This window comes from Gymnodraco acuticeps, unplaced genomic scaffold (assembly GCF_902827175.1).
Source record: "Gymnodraco acuticeps unplaced genomic scaffold, fGymAcu1.1, whole genome shotgun sequence".
Classification (NCBI taxonomy): Eukaryota; Metazoa; Chordata; class Actinopteri; order Perciformes; family Bathydraconidae; genus Gymnodraco; species Gymnodraco acuticeps.
In genome coordinates, this window is record NW_022991628.1 from 1022150 (window position 1) to 1043280 (window position 21131).

General features: G+C 41.5%; 1 protein-coding gene across 2 annotated transcripts in view; it reads right to left on the reverse strand.

The window, feature by feature from the left end:
- The window catches only part of exd3 (exonuclease 3'-5' domain containing 3), a 55551-nt gene that overhangs the window by 30059 nt on the left and 4361 nt on the right, over positions 1-21131 (reverse strand). For both annotated transcript variants that reach the window (XM_034198136.1, XM_034198135.1), the window contains exons 3-19: positions 18075-18139; positions 16962-17123; positions 13211-13396; positions 13065-13118; positions 12771-12910; positions 11534-11640; positions 11371-11444; positions 10501-10539; positions 10009-10175; positions 9658-9805; positions 8003-8201; positions 7805-7914; positions 5110-5293; positions 4802-4956; positions 3526-3744; positions 3028-3081; positions 2812-2943 (exon numbers count right to left, since the gene is read on the reverse strand). In XM_034198136.1, coding sequence (XP_034054027.1) covers positions 2812-2943; positions 3028-3081; positions 3526-3744; positions 4802-4956; positions 5110-5293; positions 7805-7914; positions 8003-8201; positions 9658-9805; positions 10009-10175; positions 10501-10539; positions 11371-11444; positions 11534-11640; positions 12771-12910; positions 13065-13118; positions 13211-13396; positions 16962-17123; positions 18075-18139 — 2195 coding nt within the window. The remainder of the gene's footprint in view (positions 1-2811; positions 2944-3027; positions 3082-3525; positions 3745-4801; positions 4957-5109; positions 5294-7804; positions 7915-8002; positions 8202-9657; positions 9806-10008; positions 10176-10500; positions 10540-11370; positions 11445-11533; positions 11641-12770; positions 12911-13064; positions 13119-13210; positions 13397-16961; positions 17124-18074; positions 18140-21131) is intronic.

Below are 21131 nucleotides of genomic sequence, written 5' to 3' on the forward strand. Positions count from 1 at the left end.
ATATGTACTACAGCGTCTCCAGCGCTTTCGAGCGGTCTCGTGTGAACGGAATACTTTTTTGATATCGTATTCGGTTCGTTTGCTTTTCGTATGCGTGTAAATGGGGTCTGAGTGTGTGTGTGTGTGTGTGTGTGTGTGTGTGTGTGTGTGTGTGTGTGTGTGTGTGTGTGTGTGTCATCATCTTATTATCAAGACAGGAGGTAGCATCAAGGTGGTCCAGGTTTTGTACATCTTGGCTGTGAGACAAATGTACCCAGTGGTGTATCTTGACACATTTAAGGCCCCCTACCAGGAGCATGCCAGAACACCCAAGTTTAGAAACTGTCCTGCAGATAGCCAGCCAGCCCCCCCCCCCCCCCTAAATCTCAACCTCCACTAGAGACACACAAACACAAACACAGAATTCCCCAAACAGCCACCCATGGAGATATCTACAGGTCAGGTACAACAATGATCGGTTGCAACAAACTGACTAACAAACATATTTCCCCGGCGCCACAAACATGATCACATCAGATTAGAATTACGCAGTGCACCTTTGTGTGTGTGTGTGTGTGTGTGTGTGTGTGTGTGTGTGTGTGTGTGTGTGTGTGTGTGTGTGTGTGTGTGTGTGTGTGTGTGTGTGTGTGTGTGTGTGTGTGTGTGTGTGTGTGTAGACAATGTTTATGTTCTGTTTCTGAGGAAAGAAGATTATAACACTGAAAGGTTTTTATCCAGTTTAATTTTGTCAACAACCCTTTTTTCCATCGACCAAGACAAGGTGGTGATAGGACGGAAAAGAATAAAAAAATCTAACCAAGATTAGGCTAATTCAATATTGACTGTTTAAAACAAAAATGAAGATGTTTTTCCTTTGACTCAAATATGGCTCAAATGCCCAGACTAGAAATATAATGCTCACACGGTACCCCAGACATCTCTCCCCTCATCTCTCCTTCAACTCTCCCCTGGGACGCCCGAGGCAATTAAGGCCATATGGGATACGCTATCCCTTTCAGTGTCTCCTGGGTCAGCCCCGGGGTCTGAACATACCCAGAATACCTCAACAGGGCACCTTTCACATGAAGGTAGGAGTGTAACGGTACACGTACCCGTACCGAAATTATTCGGTACGGGCCCTTCGGTTCGGTAAAGGTGTGTACCGAAGTGTACCGAACGAATATAACGTTAAACGTAAAAAATTGAGAACGTGAATAACTTTTTGGAAGTAATCTCAGGTGCTGCGTCGCAGCATTCAGAGTAATTTGCTCACATTGGGTTCAACGCGTCATAGAGCTGAGAGGCATACTATGAGAGCTGGTCAGAGGGATGCGTTCAAATGTAGTCAGTAATTTGAGGAACTGTCAAAAATTAATGGCGAACGCAGATAAAGTTGAGCTCGAAAATCCTCCAGCATCATTGAAGTCTCCGGTTTGGGAACATTTTGGTTTCACAGTTACGTACAAGGATGACGGACAAAGACAGGTGGACCGAACCAAAGCTGTTTGTCGGCATTGTTCAACTAACATTGGTTACGCGGCTGGCAATACATCAAACTTGCACACTCTTGAAAAGGCATCACCCGAACGTGAATATCACCGGTACCAAAAGTAAAAAGACTGAAGTGCAAACCCAACTCCCACTAGCATTTAAGCCTCCACCACTCGCAGAAAGATCAGACCGAGCCAAAGCTATTACAAACGCCAAATATCCTTATGTTGCCATGTTAGCAAAGCGCTACCTGGCTGTATCTGCTACCTCTGTCCCTAGAGAGGGTGTTCTCCACAGCAGGAGACATTGTTAGTGCCAGCAGATCTGCCCTTTCGGCAAGCAATGTGGACAAGTTCATCTTTATTTAAAAAAACATGAAAATACAATGACAAGCAAGTCCTAATGTCAAGCTGGCTGCTTAGGTGCTAGTACAGTAGGCTACAGTTCAAATACAGATTATTTCAGTTCATCGAAATGCTGCACCTTAATGTTCATTTTATTATATTTTGTATTTATTTCAGTGAATATTCACAGTTTAATAATAATTAAAAACCCAAAACTAATAGTTTATGTTTTGTGAGTACTAGTACAGTAAAGTTCAAATACAGATTATTTCAGTTCATCGAAATGCTGCACCTTAATGTTTATTTTATTTTATTTTGTATTTATTTGAGTGAATACATTATTCACAGTTTAATAATAATAATAAAAAAATATATATATATGTTTTGTTTTGTGAAAAAAAATTCTGCTGTACCGAAAACGTACCGAACCGAACCGTGACCAAAAAACCGAGGTACGTACCGAACCGAAATGTTTGTGAACCGTTACACCCCTACATGAAAGTGCAGCCGATTAGCTTATTCTTTCAGTACGGAGTGCTTGTTGATGACATTTCCTTCTCTTAGTCACCATCTTAGTCATTAACACCATCTTCTCAGAAAAGTGAAGTTATTATTGGTATTCTAATGGCCCACTTCTCCATTTACTTGTATTATATGTTTAATACTTCCCCTTTCTCAACTTCGGCTCTTTTTTATAACCACAGAAATATTGCATGGGTTTTCATATTAGTAGTTCTACTTCCTGATATAGAAACGCAAACCTTTTCCTCTTTCTCATTGAAAGTAAAGCAGGGCAAAAAGAAGTCAGTAGGATGCATGTTATGATACTTGGATTACTTCAATATATCGTGATGTATTCAATACTGTAAATAAGGTGATACATATTGGGAATTTAAAATTGAATTTCAGGAAATAATAAGGAATGGACCACTATATGCGAAAGACTATACACAGTTCATTTAATAAATACATTGAGAAAAAGCGTGAGTTTCCTTACCTGGCAGCGGCTGAAGATGTCGCAGGGCTTGAGCTGCACATTGAAGTGTCGGAGGACTCGAGCGGCCTGGTCTCGGGCCTTTTCGGCACAGTCCAGGGACAGACAGCGACCCTCTCCTACCTGGGACCGCAGCTAAGAGGCAAACAGGGAACATACATAAACATGTTCATCATCAGTTTGTAGACTTCAGATGTGTTGATATTAGTAAGTACTCACAGTTTGATACGGTTGTCCACACGTAAGAATGAATCGGCCTTCAGCTTGTGCTAACTGACACACAACAAATACACATTAGAACATAAACAGCAAATATATACACTCATTTTATTCTAGGTTATCCAAAAGATGAAACTTATCAAAAACAAAATGACAATGATATAACAATTTCCAATATTTGCATGATTTATTGATCGACTTCACTTTGATTTCTGCTCTCTAAAAACAGTTTGCTCTCCTTCGTGCTGCACATTAGGGGGGAACATACCTGTATTAACAAGGCGGCCCTTAAGCAACTTAACAGCAACATACATTACATTTATATCACCACATTTCATTTTTGTATTTTTAGGGTGATGACATCATAAAATATGACAGACATTCAAAGCTTCCTTTCGTAAACCTCAACAGAAGTTTAACATAAATATTTAATTTAGTATAAAACTAGTTTAATGAGTATAAAAAGGTATGTGTCTTAAGCTGTGACGTCTAACTAACCTTTGCTGCCACTCTGTGATCATCAGTGTTCTCCAACATGATCACATCGACTCCCAGGCAGCGCAGGTACCTCCCGAGTCCCTGCAGCATGTTGTCACACACCACCCGCAAGTGCTGGGGGGGCAGAGGGGGGGCGTCTTCAGAAGGCTTCTCGCCACACAGGAGGCCTTTCTCTGTGTCGGAGCGAGGGGGGCTGACCCTTTGAGCCCCCTGACATTCCTAAATGGACAGAGACAATAATGTGATACTTAACTGATCCCCACAGGGGGATTTTCTTTTCACTTGCACCGCAGTGCAGGGAGGTCAAAGCACAGGGTGAGCTTTACAAACGCACCCCTGGAGCTGCGAGGAGCTGCTGAAGTGTCTCGGTCAAACACATATTATCTCCCCATGCAGGTTAGACGCTCAAATCTAGGTTTTTCAGTTTGTTCTGTAAGTGGGTTTGATCCAATTCATTGCAGTTTGTGAAGTTAAACAAACATCAAACATAACTCTGTTGACTTTGGTGTGAGTTGCTGTGTCTTTGAAGTATGGCCCTTAGAGTTGACTGCCTACTCAATAATGGAACTACATGGCACGCTGTTTGTGTTGCTCTTAATGGCAGAAATCATGACCCAATTACTCAAGATGATCAACTGATATTGGTGCTAAAATGTTCTCAAAGAAACAATTTATTTTACTAAACTACATCCGCCAACCATACCACCACATAGAATAAAGTGTGCATCTACTTAGGGTCATGATTTCTGGAAGGAGACATGGATGATGAGGTTTTTGGCACCACAAGCCAAGTACCATCTAGTTCCATGACATTTGATGTGAAGCAGACGTCTTTACAGCTGATGCCTCAAACACTCTGCAACTCACACAGAACAACTATCTAGAATGAAAAAAAGGTCTACTGGTAAATATTATTTTTTGATTGTGGGGTGACATGAAGCATTTCAAATACTATTCTGATACAAGGCCCTTCTAAAGCTACCTGCTGGTTTTTTCTCAGGTTGTTTATTCATGAGAAGTTGCACAGAACTATGAGAGGAGGACCATATCAAACGTATTCAGAGTCAAACATGAACATGTCAGGGTCAGGAATCGCTCAGGCACCTAATGGATTCTTCCACAATCTCATGATGAAATGTCCCGCTCTTGATTTCAGCCTTTCTGTATAAGTCGAAATGTTGAAGGATTCATTTGTCCTTACATCCACTACTCAAGCCATTTGGTATCAGTTGAAAACCATCAAAAACAACTATTGCTGGAAGATTTGACTCCTGACCTCTTTGTCACAGGACTTTTCCTCTTTCTTCTTTTTGTCTCCTCTCTTCTCTGATTGGCGGGACATGATGCTGCGCAGGTCCGAGGGTAGCCCAAATTGATCTGGATTGCCGGATAGGACTGAGTACACCTCCAGCAAACAGCAGGCATCTGCCACTAGATGGACATTAAAAAAAACAAGAGAGAGGAAGAGGGGTGAATGTATTGGTTTGCAGCTCGTCAGGGGATAACGAAATAATCTGTTCTATAGTGAAAAGAGCATCAACCATCTGTCTCAGTGTCATTGTCTGTGTGTGCATTATACCGTACCTGCATATCTAATTTGGCTGATGCGCAGTGGCCGTTTCTCCCAGTTGGACATCTGCTCGGTCTTGTCCAGGGGCTTTTTGAGGACCTGTTGTACCAGCAGACTGAGGCCTTTCTCTGAGGAGCCCTCTCCTACCAGCAACTCTTTGGGTCCATTCTGAGGCCTGTTGATCTTTTGACGCTGGATCTGTAGACAACATTATAGAAATTCAAAGTCAGAATAACACGGTTGGGTCCATACTTCAGATTAATCGACTAAAGAGCTGTTAAGCAAATCTATGAATGACTTCGGCCAAGGTGATTATGTTTTCCTGTCAACAGGATTATGAAATAACTCCAGTAAAGGCTCGATTTTGATGAAACTTGATGGAAGGGTGAAGTATGTTTCATTACATTTTAGAGCTGATCTGTATTAGGAGGTGGCTACTCTAATTATGTAATCATTGCTGCAATGATGTGACACCAAAGTCAGTAGAACACCTCATTTTGAAAGTGGGACCACCCCACTTTTTAACATCCATTTAGTGGCAGATGCCTACTGCTTTAATGTCCTGTTACAACATCCTCTTTCACTCAGACATTCCTTTCTCTGTGATTTTCAAAAACATTTCTTGGATTCCTCAGATCCTGCAGCATGCAGCGTACTCCAGCAGATGGTGAGGTGACCTCATGGGTAACAGACCCTTGTTGCCGTTTCCACATTCCTATCCACCTCAGAGACTTAGCTACATATATGTCAGGCAAACTACTGGGCCACAGCTGCAGGATGTACCTGAGTTATGACCATGCAATGAAACACAGAACCAAAAGTTACAATCCCCTCGTCCTCTAACTGAGTTGGATGGGGGACAGTGGCAATGCCAATACTGGTGCTTGCTAAGCTGAATCAGGCTACTCAGTTCCAGACACTCTTAAGTATCAAAACCCACGCCATACTTCTGTACACCTACTGCTGGGACACATTTCTCTTGCCTGACACCTTCTGTAGTATGCTTAATGTTATAATAATTAAAAACTAAAAGGAAATAGAAGCACAAACCCAATTCATAGGCACCCACCTTTGCTGTTTTGAAACAAATAAAGTAAAAACAATACAGTAGGGCAGAGGTGCCCAGTACGTCGACCGCGGGGGCAATGCTGGTAGATCGCGAGTCATTCATAAAAAAAAATCCAGCTCCGTTAAAATAGACAAAACAGGTTTTGATCCCTCCTCCCTTGGCCTGATTGATTGACAGAAAAAGCGACCTATCACTTTCCAGTCTGTCGCAAAGCGATACAAAATCAGTCAAGTGACGTAAAAACTCAAATTAAGAGGCAAACAAGAGACAAACAACAAAATGAGTGCGGGACCGAGCAAAAAGCTAAAGACATACCACTTCCACCCAGAATGGGAGGAAGAATATTTTTGTTGTGATGTCACATTCAAAGGTTATTTGCCTTATTTGTAAAGCAAGCGTCGCTCTGCCAAAGAAAGGTAACGTGGAGAGGCATTATCGGAGTGTTCACAAGGCATATGACAGCGACTTCCCTCCGAGTAGCGAGTTGAGAAAGAGAAAGGTCTGTATTATTGCTAAACAAACATTATCTCGCAGTCTTAGTGTCGCCAACTCGTTTCTAACATGCAAAAAGACAAACAAATGCGTCTATGGTCAGTGTATTTTTGATCTTTCCAATCGAGACGAGATCTCTCTCTCCCCCGTCTGTGTGCGAGGGGGCGGGGCAGTTTTACACACACGCAGCTGCTACATGCAGCAACACATGGCGGCGATGGCGGAGAGAAGCGCTCCAAGGTGTGGTTAAATGTTACCCGTCTTGAGGTGGAGAATGCTCCTTGCCAAGAGTGTTTAGCATGTAAGGGCGGTAACACGAGCAATTTGTCTAAACATTTAGCAAAAGTGCTCCACATTCAGACGGAGGAATGCACCGGGTTCAACTGTCTTTCTAGTAGCTCTGTAGCCCCATCCACGAGTAACGTTTCCACGTCAGGTGTTATTATGTATGCTAGCAGCAACACACGGAGTTAACTCAATTATACAAGCATGGGTTAATGATTAGAGGTAACTGAGTTATTTATTTTGTTAAAGTTTCAGCTATTCTGTTTACAGTTCTGTCATCAGATTATTTAATACGATTAATTAAAACATTGTTGTTTCTTTTGATGTGAAATATTATTTATTTAATTAATAAAAAGCAATGTTAATTTTGTTCACAATTTGTTAAGTTAATTTAATAATATATGTATTTTTGAATCAAGTATTCATCTTTATTGTCGTCTTTGTTAGTTTCCACATGCCTAAAACAACCTCAAGCTAAATCTAAAAGTTGATGGCTAAATAAGAGCGTTTGAGAAATTGTGCAAGGCATACAGTAATAGTCCGAATAGTCGATTAGTCGTTTCATTAATCGATAGATTAATCGATTATCAAATTAATCGTTTGTTGCAGCCCTATTGTAGTTATCCCATGTATAAATAAAACGTGTTATTCAGCAACCCTTGCAATTTGGGATTTTATTTTTGGTTGGTAGACCTCTGTGAGCTGGTCATTTCAAAAGTAGCTCACCAGCCAAAAAAGTGTGGGCACCCCTGCACTGGGCCAAAAATGAATCTGCAGAGTAATCTCTAGATTTATCGATTGACAGGTTGTTCTATCTATGTCAGAACATGTAAATATATTGTGAACATGTATGTGAATTTTACCTTTGGGTGTATTTTAAGAAGATCAAGCACCCCCTCCATCTTTAATGGCTCCTCTAAAAGCTGCTGCCAAGTGGCCAGGAGACACTTGATATCTCCTGACATACCATAACCTGAATAGGAAGAATGTCAGAGATGGAAATTATAAACAGAAATGCCTCAGACGAAATTGATTTAACCTTACTTAAGTATGTTTCTTACCCAGTTTGATGATGCTCCTGTCAGAGAACAAGCTCCTGATGAAACTAACAGTCCCAGGGTGTTGACAGAATCCAGCTACACAAAGGTCTAATAAGAAAACCTGATCCAAAGCTGCAAGCTGTATCAGGGCCACTCTCTGAGTGGAGATACAGCCAAAGGTGGGCTGCCACTCCATGTCAACTCCTACCACACCACCCTCCTGGAGAAATCATAGGTAAACAAAGACAGGAGTGGTTAAGACTGCAGCAACAAGTTAAAATAATACAAAAAGTAAAGGATATATACACTCTAAGACAGCGGTTTTCAAAGTGTGAGGCGCGCCTCCACAGGGGGGCGCCAGAGACCTTCAGGGGAGGCGCAACGTCAGAAAAAAATAACGAGAAATAGTGAAATCTAGCTAGTTAACTTCAGCTAACTTTATGCGAGCGGCAACATGGATCGATTTTTAGTGAAGTTGCCTAAAGTGAGAGAGGAGACAGCGTCTGGCAGAAAACGTGTGTCACTTGGGGCGGACTGGTCCTCTGTAGAATCTGGAGAATCACAGAATGGCCGGCTCAGTTCGCTGGCGGCCGGCACCGCCCTTAATTTTGTATGTTTTTAAACAGCATCATTGAAGTTGCGCTGACAGGCGACAGAGGTCCACCGTTTCCCCGCAGCGAGGCTCCCCCCCCCCGTTTACAGTTCACTAGCGCCGTGGGCTGGGTGAGATTCCAGGGCTGATTTTTAGTCCCAGACCACCCTGTGGAGACCGAGTTCCCCCACCTCGCCAAAAAGGCTGTAAAAGTGCTCATTCCCTTCACTCCACCTACCTGTGTGAGTGCGGGTTTTCCGCATTGACTTTGATCAAAAGCAAGTACCGGTCAAGGCTGCAGCCAGAGGATAATCTGCGTTTATTCCTGGCTACATTGCATCCCCGCATCATCCGCCTGTGCGCAATGCGCATCAAAGACGCAGACTCATTGTTCCCACTAAAGTAGGGGTGAGTGTAATAAGGAGGCAAAGTTGACATTCAGTGTGTTCCCGGGAGCATATAAGGATTCATCCACGATGTTGAAAAAATGTAAAACATAAAGATAAAAAGGTTTAAAAAAGTTATTGTTTAATGTTTTAAGGAGGAGACGCTACTCAGCCAATCAAATCGGTGCAGTCAGTGAGTCAGCACGATAGATTCAAACACACAGAGAGACGAGACAATAAGAGAGAAACAGTCGGAGTCATTTCAAATGGCGTGCTCAAAAAAGAGAAAGGTGGACAGCGAAAACAGAGCATTTAATGAACTGTTCTCTTCCTGGACCTCTTTGAAATTGAATACCTCTGCATTGTAGCAACAACAACAATAATAATAATAGCAATAATAATTGGGAGGGGGGGGAACGGCTGTTCTGATGTTCTCTGAGGGGAGGTTCAACTTCCCACACTTTGAAAACCCCTGGTCTAAGACAATATATGGAGAGGGATAACTGTAGTGTCCTTTAAGCAACAGCTGTAGATGAATGTAGAGCAAATTAAGTGTTGGACATAGGTATTGTAAATGTGTCGTATGCATTGTATCCCCCATGGTGTTGTATTGTAGGATATTGTGACATTTTGAAACCCAATAGTTATAGAGATTTACATTAATGGACACAATTCCTTTTTGTTTTGGTTCTCTGTACCTTCAGCACAATGTTTCGACATCTCTGAAGAGCTTCAGGCGAGTACACGAAATGAACCTTGTCTTTGGTAAGCGGCACCTGGTAGAACTTCTGACAGTGAGACTGAGACGGTATCCAGTCCTCAGTTTGTGCTGAACCACCAATATGTCTGAGAAGAGGCAACAAATGTGTGTTATTTAAGAGTGTGAACAAAGGAGTTTGGGAAAAGAGAATAGCACAACATCAGCCGATGCAGAATGAGACAGAGAAAGACAGCAGAGAAACAGGCAGAAACTGGTCATCTTTAATTGCCTCCTGTGCATATTACTTGGAGCCTATAGAATATGTTTATGCATATGTTGGCCAACTCACTGTAGATCAGGCGGTAGATCCTGCTGCGTCTCCCAGACCCCACAGGGCAGTCTGTTCCTGGGGATGTTGTATCGCAGTGCCCACTGAGCGGCTTTCTGAATATCAGAGTACCTCACTAACAACTCCACCAATGATATCCTCAGCTCAAGGTCATCTGCCACGACGTACTGTATACACACATAATACACAAGTGGAGTCAAAACGTCATCACGTAAAACACATCATAAATACCTTATTGATACTAACATACAGTACAGTATATACATCTCTACACAAACATTACATTACATGTTAGACACTTTTATCCAAAGCGACTTACATACTCAATACTGTGGGCAATCCCCACAGGAGCAATTTGGGGTGAAGTGTCTTGCCCAGGGACACAACGACATACTGACGGCAGTGGGGTTTGAACCTATGCCCCCCTTGATCCGAACACCAACGCACTAGACCACTACGCCACACGCCTCCCACATATCCATTAACACCAACCTGCACATGGTCACTCCAGATCTCCTCCGTCATGCCTTTCTAGAAAGAAAAAAAGCCATAGCCACAAGTGTTATTAATTAGTTATGCTACTAGGAAAGCCGACTCAAAAATTGAATTTACACTATTGTGCCGTTAATAAATAAAAACAACATTTACAAACAAACAAACATGGTTCTTCCCATCAGTTCTGACATCATGAGTGAATTAGGTATTGATTAGTGTTTGTTCTCATCAGGCTTTTGTAAGTTATCCTTCAGAAAGAGAGCTTCACATGCTGCCATCTGCTCATGTTTAGAGAGTCTACTATTCTTCACTTTGAAAAATCAACAGAGATTCCACAGAGATTTGTTACCTGCTTGTTTTGGCTAAAAATGCAGAATTACAAATGTATCCGTGATTAAAGTTGGAATATGTGAAAGTAAAACTAGAACATTATCTGAAAAGAAGAACAAATACTTTCTAGACACAAGGGGGTTTTGAATGTTGTGGTAAAATCACATGAAAGAAACCCATGGGCTATACATTTTTCATAGCAGTTTATGAGCCAGCTATGTTTGTTTTAACTCTTGGAGATTTAGCGATACTTCTGAGAAAGTCACAATCGGCCACATCCCCACTTGTCTTTCACATACATTTTGTCAATCCAGAAAAGTTTATAGTATGAGGATATCAGTTTGTTAATTTAAGGAAACAAAACTGAACTACACGGTGATGGAAGAAAGTTTGGGAAAATGTGTATTTTGGACACCAAACATAAAGGAAGTCTGTCTTCCATCTAAAAAGTATTATCATTATAAAATAATTAATAAAGTCTATCTTATCTATATATTGTGATAATTAATACATGTAAAACCCTGCTGCATCACTTACCTCCACGAATGTTTTGTACATGAGGAAACGTAAAGAGTCCAGCCTCCTCTTGTGCAGAGCATTGGGACACAGTCCTGAGTGAAAAGATGAGAACACTTTCATTTCTGCCTGCGGTGTGTACACAAATAAATGAACAACTAGACACATGTCCAGTCACACACACCTTGGTCGATGTTGAATTTCTCCATGAGTCTGAAGACATGTTTGGCGAGCAATTTGGGCTGGATCTGGCTCATGCACTGTTTGGTCAGAGAAAGGCGAGGGTAGCGCCTGAGGAAACACAACCATGAGTTCATACAGCCGCACCCTGAACACACCGTGGGCCCATATGCCTGGCTTCCTTACACCGGCTATCTGTTTATCTTTAAGGAATTTATATTATGATTTAATTCATTACAAAGCCTTGAGATGCCTTGCCCCTAGTTATTTATCAGACTCCTTTATTGTCGTGTTTTTCACTACGATCTGTTTGATGTCAGCCTGATATATATGACAACTTGTGTATGTGTTGATCACACCTGATAGCTGGTTTGAAAACACAAAACAAAAAAAAGTTTTTTGTGAGCGCTATGCCCTTTTTAAACTGTTAATCATAGCAAACAGGTTGTTGTTCAAGGTATGTTGAAAAATAAATAATATGTCAGACATTTAATTTAATGTTGGGCAATGTTTATATATAAGTGTGTGGTCGGGTTCTAGCTGTATGGCGATCTAGGCACAAACTGCTTCTGTAACAAAGTTCTACTCTTGCCCTGAACACGTAAATGCACTTTAACAAAGGAGAATCTCCTCTTGCACTTTATGTAGCTCTTGTAACTTTATGTAGCTCTTGTATCTTCTCTTGCACTTTATATGTCGTTGCTGCTATATTGTATTACCATGTCATAAATACTTGTGTGTGCTGCTCTTGCTCTTTTGCATATCATGTATTTAGTATTTGCTATGTTTGTAAAATGTAATCTTCTTAAATGTTTTATGTGAGGGACTGCGGATGGAAATTAGCTCAAAGCTAAATCTGGCACAGTTACGCTTGACACATTTTCATGTTTTCAGTGTTCATTGCTGTGCATTGTCCCTGCCAAATAAACGATTAAAATAAATACATAAAAATAAATAAATAAAAATAAACCCTGACTCAAAAATGTTCGGAGCCGAGAGCCAGAGCCGCTTCAGTGGAAACATGAAAAACTGGTTTTGAATCGGGCCCCGGCATTGAACTGTTAAATGACTTAAAAACACTTTTTTCGAATTGCTTTCATGTTATTTTATTAGTGTTTGATCATTTATGTTTATTATACTCTGTGCTTTAAAATGTGTTCTGGATTTTAGTTAATTTGACTCTCTAATTGCATTAAATGTGTTCTGTGTTTAAGTGACAGCCCTTCATACGTGTCCCATACCTGCTTATCTCGTCCACACTGAAGTAAGGGTGGCACCAGGAGTCCAGCAGTGTGACCAGCTGTTGTTCCAGATGATAGTGGCCAGTGACGAAGGACTCTGCCAAAGGCAACTTATTCTGCAAGATCAGTGGTACACACATCTACAGAAGAAGATCGTAGATTACACACCTTTGAAGTTGATGACTGTAGAGAGGCCATTTTAATAAAAGATTTGATGCATCTTAAGCATGCGTATGGTTTCAATGCTTATGAATAAAAGTGACAGTCATTTCCAGCGAAAATATTTTGTCTCACCTCCTCCATATTCAGATCTTTCTGTAATTTCAGCTTTACACTAAGCACTGCAGCCTGAAATACAATGAAGTATAAAAATGTGGTTTATTATGTCTGAAATCTTTTTGGCTTTTAAAATTAAAGTTGACAGCAAATGGGGAGCTCACCTCTTTGTAGCAGCGAAGAGACATCAAATTCATAATGTACATTACGAGTATGGCTGGGTCCAGGGAATTCAGCAGGTAGATGTTTATGAGGCCGTCTACAAAGCTGGCCTGGGTATCTATCAGTAAGTTCAGAGCACGACGTTGAAGCGCCAAAGCTTGCTGCTCTGACAGTGAGCTCAGCGTCAACTGATGGAGGAATCAACAACATATATGTAAACAATTTCTCAAAACATTAAGAGAAAAATATGTTCTCCTCCTCTATACTGAAAATGAAATCATAAACAATATGAAAAAAAGGACGGTCACAAACTTTAAGTAATAATTGTTTCTGCTGGCTTTTCTGTAAATGCAATCGTCTAAATAAGGAGTGGGCTACATTTGTCTCAGAAATATTTGATTTCACATTAATGGCTACAGTAAACACAATATATTGATATGAATACTTGTATGTGCACATATTATACCGTATGATGAATGCTTTCTACCAGTACAGAAACATGGCAGTGTTTAACATTCTAAGTTCCTTATATTCAGCTTAATAACAATGTGTACACAGAAAAGATATATCCTTGTTGTTACTTATAAATCAAGAAATAAATGTGGTTTGGTAAACCCTTTCAGTTTTTCTCCTTTTACTATTGATGTTGTTCATGGAGCCTTAACCAAGTTAGATCCAAAGAGACCGGCTGATCCGGACAACATAGAACCTTTCTTTTTAAAGATAGCTGCAGATTTTATTGCTCCACCTCTCACTTCTCTTTTTAACCTCTCTCTCAGCACGAACACAATTCCAAAAGTATGGAAGTCAGCTTATGTCCTGCCACTACTAAAAGGAGGGGAGGCCACCTTATTAAATAATTATAGACCCATCTCTAAATTGTCAGTTCTGGCCAAGGTTCTTGAAAGCCTAGTGAGTGAACAGGTAAAGGAGTTTTTATGTAAAAATGACATCCTATGTAAACATCAGTCAGGCTTCAGAAAGCATCATAGCACCATCACTGCCACAATGAAAGTGGTGAATGGTCTAATATTTTAGACAAAAAGCAGAGTTGTGCAGCTCTGTTTATTGATCTTTCCAAACCTTTCGATACCATCGATCATCATATCCTCAAGCAGAGGCTGGCCAGTATTGGCATATCCAGCCATGCAGTGGGGTGGTTTGTGAACTACCTCTCTGAAAGGTCCCAATGTGTTCAGTTTGATGGGCTCTCTTCTGAGTGGTTAAACATCACTAATGGTGTTCCCCAAGGTTCTGTTTTAGGTCCACTTTTATTATCCATCTATATCAACAGTTTAGGTCAAAATGTGGATGGAGCAACTTTACATTTGTATGCGGATGATACCGTGATGTATTGTGCAGGTCCCTCCATTAACGAGGCTGTTGTTAAAGGTGGGGTAGGTAAGTTTGAGAAACCGGCTCGAGATACACTTTTTGTTATATTCCATGGAATGCTCTTAACATCCCGATAGCAATGAATATCTGAAGTGCTTTGACAAAAAATCCATACAAAAATGTCATCTGTGGAAGCCGTAATACTGTAAAAAGCACGACCAATCATTTTAGCCGGCCCGGCTAAAATAACTGGATGGCCTACCTGCCTGTCAGCCTTCCATCTGTGCACAAACTTATCTCGTGCCCTCATTGGTCGTGTGTGTTGGAGGAGGGGCTCTGTGAGGAAGTGGCAGATTTGTTCCGGCTGTGTATTTTCAAATTCTAACGCACTCGAGCTGGTTTCTCCAAAATGACCTACCCCACCTTTAAATTACAGGCAGTTTTTAATATTATTCAGACTCAGCTCTCTGGGCTTAAGCGTATTTCAAATGTTGATAAAACTAAGGTACAGTGTGAGAAAAAGTTTTTAGAGAGTACTTGTCCATGGAAAAGTGAGTTTGGCAATTTACTTGTCCGAATACATTTTTCACTTGTCCAGAATGGACAAAAATTGGGGCCACTGGAATCTTCTTCTTCGCCATTTTCATTTCAATAATGTACTTTCTATACCCTGCTTCATAAACAATACTGACATCTCTGTGCTCCTCCGAGTCTGGGGGTCCGGGGATGTGAGGACAGCGCGAGGACACAGACAGGGAGGCTGCTTTACTTCATAAAGGAAATGGCGGTCAATATTAACAACACAGGAGCTAAAACGCTTAATAACCTTCATTACGTGTTAGAGAAAGAACATAAGAAAGTTTGACAAAGATGAGGCTGTTAAACGGGCAGCGGATCTGCTGTGTGTAGAAAGTGTGCACCGTGCAGCGATCAGCTGATACGGAGCATAGAGAGAGAGAGAGATAGAGCTGCAGTCCGCGGGGCTCGGCCTCGCCTCCTGTCCTCACAACTCTTATTAATCCCGGTACTGGACAATTGTTATTTGTTCTTACTCGGAACCGAGTTTTGCTTCCCAACCCTGCCACTGTGCTACACGTCGTTCTTATTATACATCCATGGCCCCGCCCGGGTCTAACAGTACAGAAAGCGGCGAGATGCATTTCCTTAGGAATCGACAAGCAGAACCGAAACTAACATTTCTAAACGAACAATGGCGGAAACGGACAATTTGCGAATGACTTCTGCCTTTTGTAAACTGAATTTATCAATAATTTTTCAATAAATGAGGGCGAAAAACATCACTTGTCCGCCGGACAAGTCAATTGAAAGATCTACTTGTCCGATATCGTAAATAACACGGGACGTGTGGACAATGGGACGTGTGCTTTTTCGCACACTGAGGTAATGCCTATTTTCAAAAGCCAAAAAGACACTGGGGACCACTTTGGATATTGTAATTGAAGTGGTTGCCTGTAATAAATACCTTGGTATCTGGCTTGATGATTGTCTCTCTTTTAAATTTCTGCTTAATCTTAATCTGCTTAAAAAACTGAGGGTGAAGCTAGGTTTCTTTTTCAGAAACAAGTCCTGTTTCTCACTTGAGGCCAGGAAAAGGCTAGTCTCTGTGACCTTTTTACCTGTGCTATGGTGATCTCCTTTATATGAATGCACCTGCCCATTACCTGCAAAAGTTAGATGCCGCCTATCACAGTGCACTGAGATTAGTTACTAACTGTAAAGTATTAACTCATCACTGTACCCTGTCTGCCAGGGCAGGTCTGCCTTCACTTACTGTACGGAGGCTCAGTCATTAGTACATGTTCATCTACAAAGCCATGTTGGGTAAACTCCCATCTTACATCTGCTCTCTGATCACACAGAGGGTTGCAGGTAGCTATTGCCTGAGATCTCATGCTGTGGTTTTGTTAAATGTGCCAAGTGCTAGGACTGTCTTAGGGACGAAAGCTTTTAGATGCGCAGCTCCTCTAACTTGGAACAGTCTGCAAAAAGAATGGAAACTGAGCAATTTTATTCGACTACATGTTTTTAAAGCTCGGATAGATGCTATGCAAGCTGACACGGTTGGTACCTGTACATTTCGTTAGGTATGTCAATTGTAAATCCCTGTATATATGTTGTATGATGTCCTTTTGTTTTTCTGTTGTTTTATGTTTTTATGTGGAACCTACTTGCAGCAGGTCTCCCTTGAAAAAGTGATTGATGATCTCAATGGGATTCACCTGGTTAAATAAAGGTTTGAAATTAAATGAAATAGGATACCTTTAACTGTCTGCAGTTGTTTTTCTGCCAAAAGATTGGAGAGGTCACTAAACCACTAAGGTGAAGCAGCGTCTAGAACTGCACGTCTAGAACATTAGTTCTTTACTTTAACGTTTTAGTTTGATGAAGCTTGTCTACCTGAGGAAGTTCCTTCATCCATGTCTGGAACTCGAAGAGGACGTGGTGTCCGAGGGTGTGACTGCGGCCCTTCTGTCTGCCTGGACAGCCCTCCAGGATTGTTAGTAAAGCCTCCAGAGGCTCAGACAGCTTTGAAAATCCCTGGAGGGCCGCCAAATGTAGCTGTGGGGGCAGAAAGGGGAGGAAGTGGTGTGATTTAAAACTAAAAGGAGAGGGAGGATAAGGTAAATGTCTAAAACATTACACTTTAAACGTCTTTTTAATACCGTTTCTGGGTGGAACTTTAAAATCACAATTAAATGTGCGTGCTAACCACAGTTGTTTTTGTTGATTTTTAAATAAATAAAAAGTCTTAAAAACATTTTATAAATATTACTAATAAATGAGTCAAAGTTGTTGGTAACTGACATGTGAATTATTTTAGAGCCTGAGGAGACAAACGGCTAACTTCCCTTTTTGCGCCAAGCAGACCCAGAGGCTTGTGACACATTTGAAGTCTGAGCTAAAGAATGGAAACTCTGGCAGGAGAAAATTCCTACACTAGAAAATAATATCTGTGTGAGAATGTCTTGCGCCGTGTCTTAATTTGCAAAACAGATGTCATTCACTCAATATCCTCCGCACACAGATCTCGAGTTCATTCAGTGCAACGCAAATTCCTTCCTTCCTACTGACAGACACTCTGGTTTCCTCATCAACACACACAAGCACACACACTAGTGAGCTAAACAGGCCCAGCTCTCTCTTGTATACACACACACACACACACACACACACACACACACACACACACACACACACACACACACACACACACACACACACACACACACACACACACACACACACACACACACACACACACACACACACACACACACACACACACACACACACACACACACACACACACACACACACACACACACACACACACCACACACACACACACACACACACACACACACACACACACCACACACACACACACACACACACACACACACACACCACACACACACACACACACACACACACACACACACACACACACACACACACACACACACACACACACACACAGAGAGGTGACACGCTGTGAAAGTGACTCACCGTCTGCAGATTTTTCTGGTTCCATAGCATGAAGAGTTGGTCTCTCAGCACGACGGGGTCAAGACCTGAGGGGATCACACACACACCATAGATGAGGTGGGGTTTCACTCTGACCTTTGACCTCTATCAACCTGTCAAACCCAGCCTATATAGTTGGTTTTTTTTCTTTTGACCATGCAAGGCACCTGATAGCTTCTATTAGGGTCTTACGGAGCTTACACACGGCGGCGTGCGTTGAAGCTTCAACGCTTCTGCTCATTCACTTTGAATGGGGTGACGTCACGCTTCGACGAACTGCATTGTGGGAACAAAGTATAGCTTTGCTCGCGTTGCTCGCTTCAAAAGTAGAGCAATGTTATACTTTTGAAGCTTCGACGGAAGCGTCAGCCAATCGAATCATATGCCAGTCCAAGCTCTAGCCAATCAAACCGCTGCTTGGGTGTCCGGGGCGGGAGATTCATGTGATTGGTTGTTGGCCGAGCGTCAGACATGCCCGCCGGCAAGTTTCAAAGCACGCCGCCGTGTGTAAGCTCCGTTATGGACAGTAAAGAGTTCTGATTTGGGAAAATACAACTATTCAAACTGAATAAGTCTAGATCTTATCTTCTCATTCTCAAAATCAAACCAGTTATGCAACTGGGTTGTTTTGCTTACAATGAAAACCCATTTTATTTTTCTACCAAAGCCTCCATTGACAAAGTATTTTAAACAGTAACAACAATTACCTGCATGGACAAATGTTTAGCAATTCTTTTAAACTATGTCCCCAGGCTGTAATTGCCATTATCTTGTCAATTCATTTCCATTTTTGCATGAAAAATAACTTGATCGGTTACCAAAACAGTTAGTAATAATTGTTCTGACTATAGACTAACCCACACATTGACTTATTGTTGCAGCTCTACTCTGCAAATACGCAATGCTGATTTGCTGTACTGGTGATGTTCATAAAAAAGTCAAAATTGTCTCGAAACACCTTCTTTAGTGTCCAACCTTAATCTTAGATTCAGGTAATCTGATATCCTGGAATTATTGTTAGTGAAAATAGGCAAAGTTGAGTAGCCATAACGTCAAATATTATTTCTTTAACAGGCATGGCAAAGCAGCCATAACATGGGATGAACAGCTGAGGCTGGTTGGATGGTGGAGGAACCCGGCATTAGATCTGCATTCCAGCTGAATCTGCAGCCAAAATACTCCAGAGGAAACTCAGGGCACATTTTATGGAAGGACACAGTGGGTGAAACACTCTAGAAAAGAGAGGAGATGTAAGATTGTGTGCATGTCAGTGTCTAACTGCATGAAGGTGTGTTCCACTTAGAAAAAGCTCTTTCTCTGTCGCTCATGCTGTGTGGGCTTCACCAATACCTGCCCCCCCTCCCTCTTCCCATGGCTAGTTTTCCTGTTCTCCTCTCACTCCCTGCAGCAGCCTCTCTGGATTGTGTCTCGGATTTCCCCAGGAAAGGGCTATGCGGTGGTCATGGTGTAAAAAAGACAACCTTCCTGATGCATAGCCTGGGAAAGCAAAGCAGAAGGCCACTCCCTCTCTGTGTTGGCCCTCTTTCTTTACTCGATCCCTGCTGACACTTTTGGTCTCTTTCATGTTGCCTCTTAAAGAACTTTACTTGCTTGAGAATCTTAATATATGTTTATCTTCTAGCTGCACCCTCTCTACTTCAGATTGTTTTTCAGTCCCTATGCTTCCCTGTGCTTCACCCACTTTATCTTAAAACCATGTGCATTAAGTATCACTTTAAGTAAGTATCACTTGTTTCTAAGTTTGCCATCTTCTCTGATGACGGTTCTTTGTCTCATATTACACAGAGACTCAATAAATAATCCTTGCCAAAACCAAAAAATAAATTGATTATCTGTTTTGCGTTTTTACAAAATTCCAGTCATGCTATGCTTTTTGCATGTTCTATATATATATATATATATATATATATGTGGCAGGCGCTTTCAAAATATACAACAGTTTCCGATACCATCCAGAAAATATGTTTGTTTCCATTTACTTAAAAGTTGTTTTTTAAACCACTTTAAATGACTATAATAACTGAATCATGAGTAACAGTTGCATGGTAAAGCAGCTCAGGCTTTTACAATGGACCAACACGTTATTATTTCACAATGGGGCCAGCTTTGACAGTAACATGATAGCATGCTATGGAAGACGGTCAACAGCATAGGAGGCTGGGTATCTAACTAGAAAGTGAGGAATCCCTGCGTCTCACATTTCTCTTTCTCCAGAACTGACCATCCGATCTACTTCACCCTCGGTGGGTGTATTCCCGGGGGCAACGGACCACATACTGCCAACTCAATGATCGACTAAGTGTTATTTAACCAAGGGACTGTTATAATGAAGTACACTCAAGGACGACAGACATTGAGACTGTCAGTTAAATGTAGTAGTACAATGTTTTTCTCTGAAGCAGAAGTAGTCAGTTAGTAAATAGAATACTTTAATTTTATATATATTGTTAGGTGCTTTGGAAGCTCTTTGGAAGGTATTTCGGGAAAGAATAGTAACATCATTTAATATTTGTAATAGCTACACATGGAAATAAACCTATGTTTGTTCTGACCCTTTAGATGAGGGGCACCCTGAGTGTGAAGTTGTTTGTAAGAGAGATTCTCAAGAAAGCTGCAAACAGCAACACCCCAGGGTCAGGCATTCAGCCCTTTCCTAACAGACATGTTTTGAACATGCACTGCACCAGTGTAGTAATTGGGCTAAGATGTGCAAAAACCTTGCAATGGTCCCCTGAGAGCTCCTTTAATTTCAAGCATTTGAATAGCGACAGAGATTCCTTTGCTGTTTTCTGTGCTTCTGCGCTGTTATACACCCCACTCCAGCCCATTCAACCCACTGACGACCATGCGTACATGCACAGGGACACACACAAACACAAACAGCACAGCCCACTTCACTTCAGTCTCACTGTTTGGGTGAGGAATGTGGAGCATGTAGCTTCTTTAGAGTCCAGGCTGCTGGATGAATGACAGAGCTGGAGGCTCCCCATTCATTGCGACATAATAACCTCCATCACC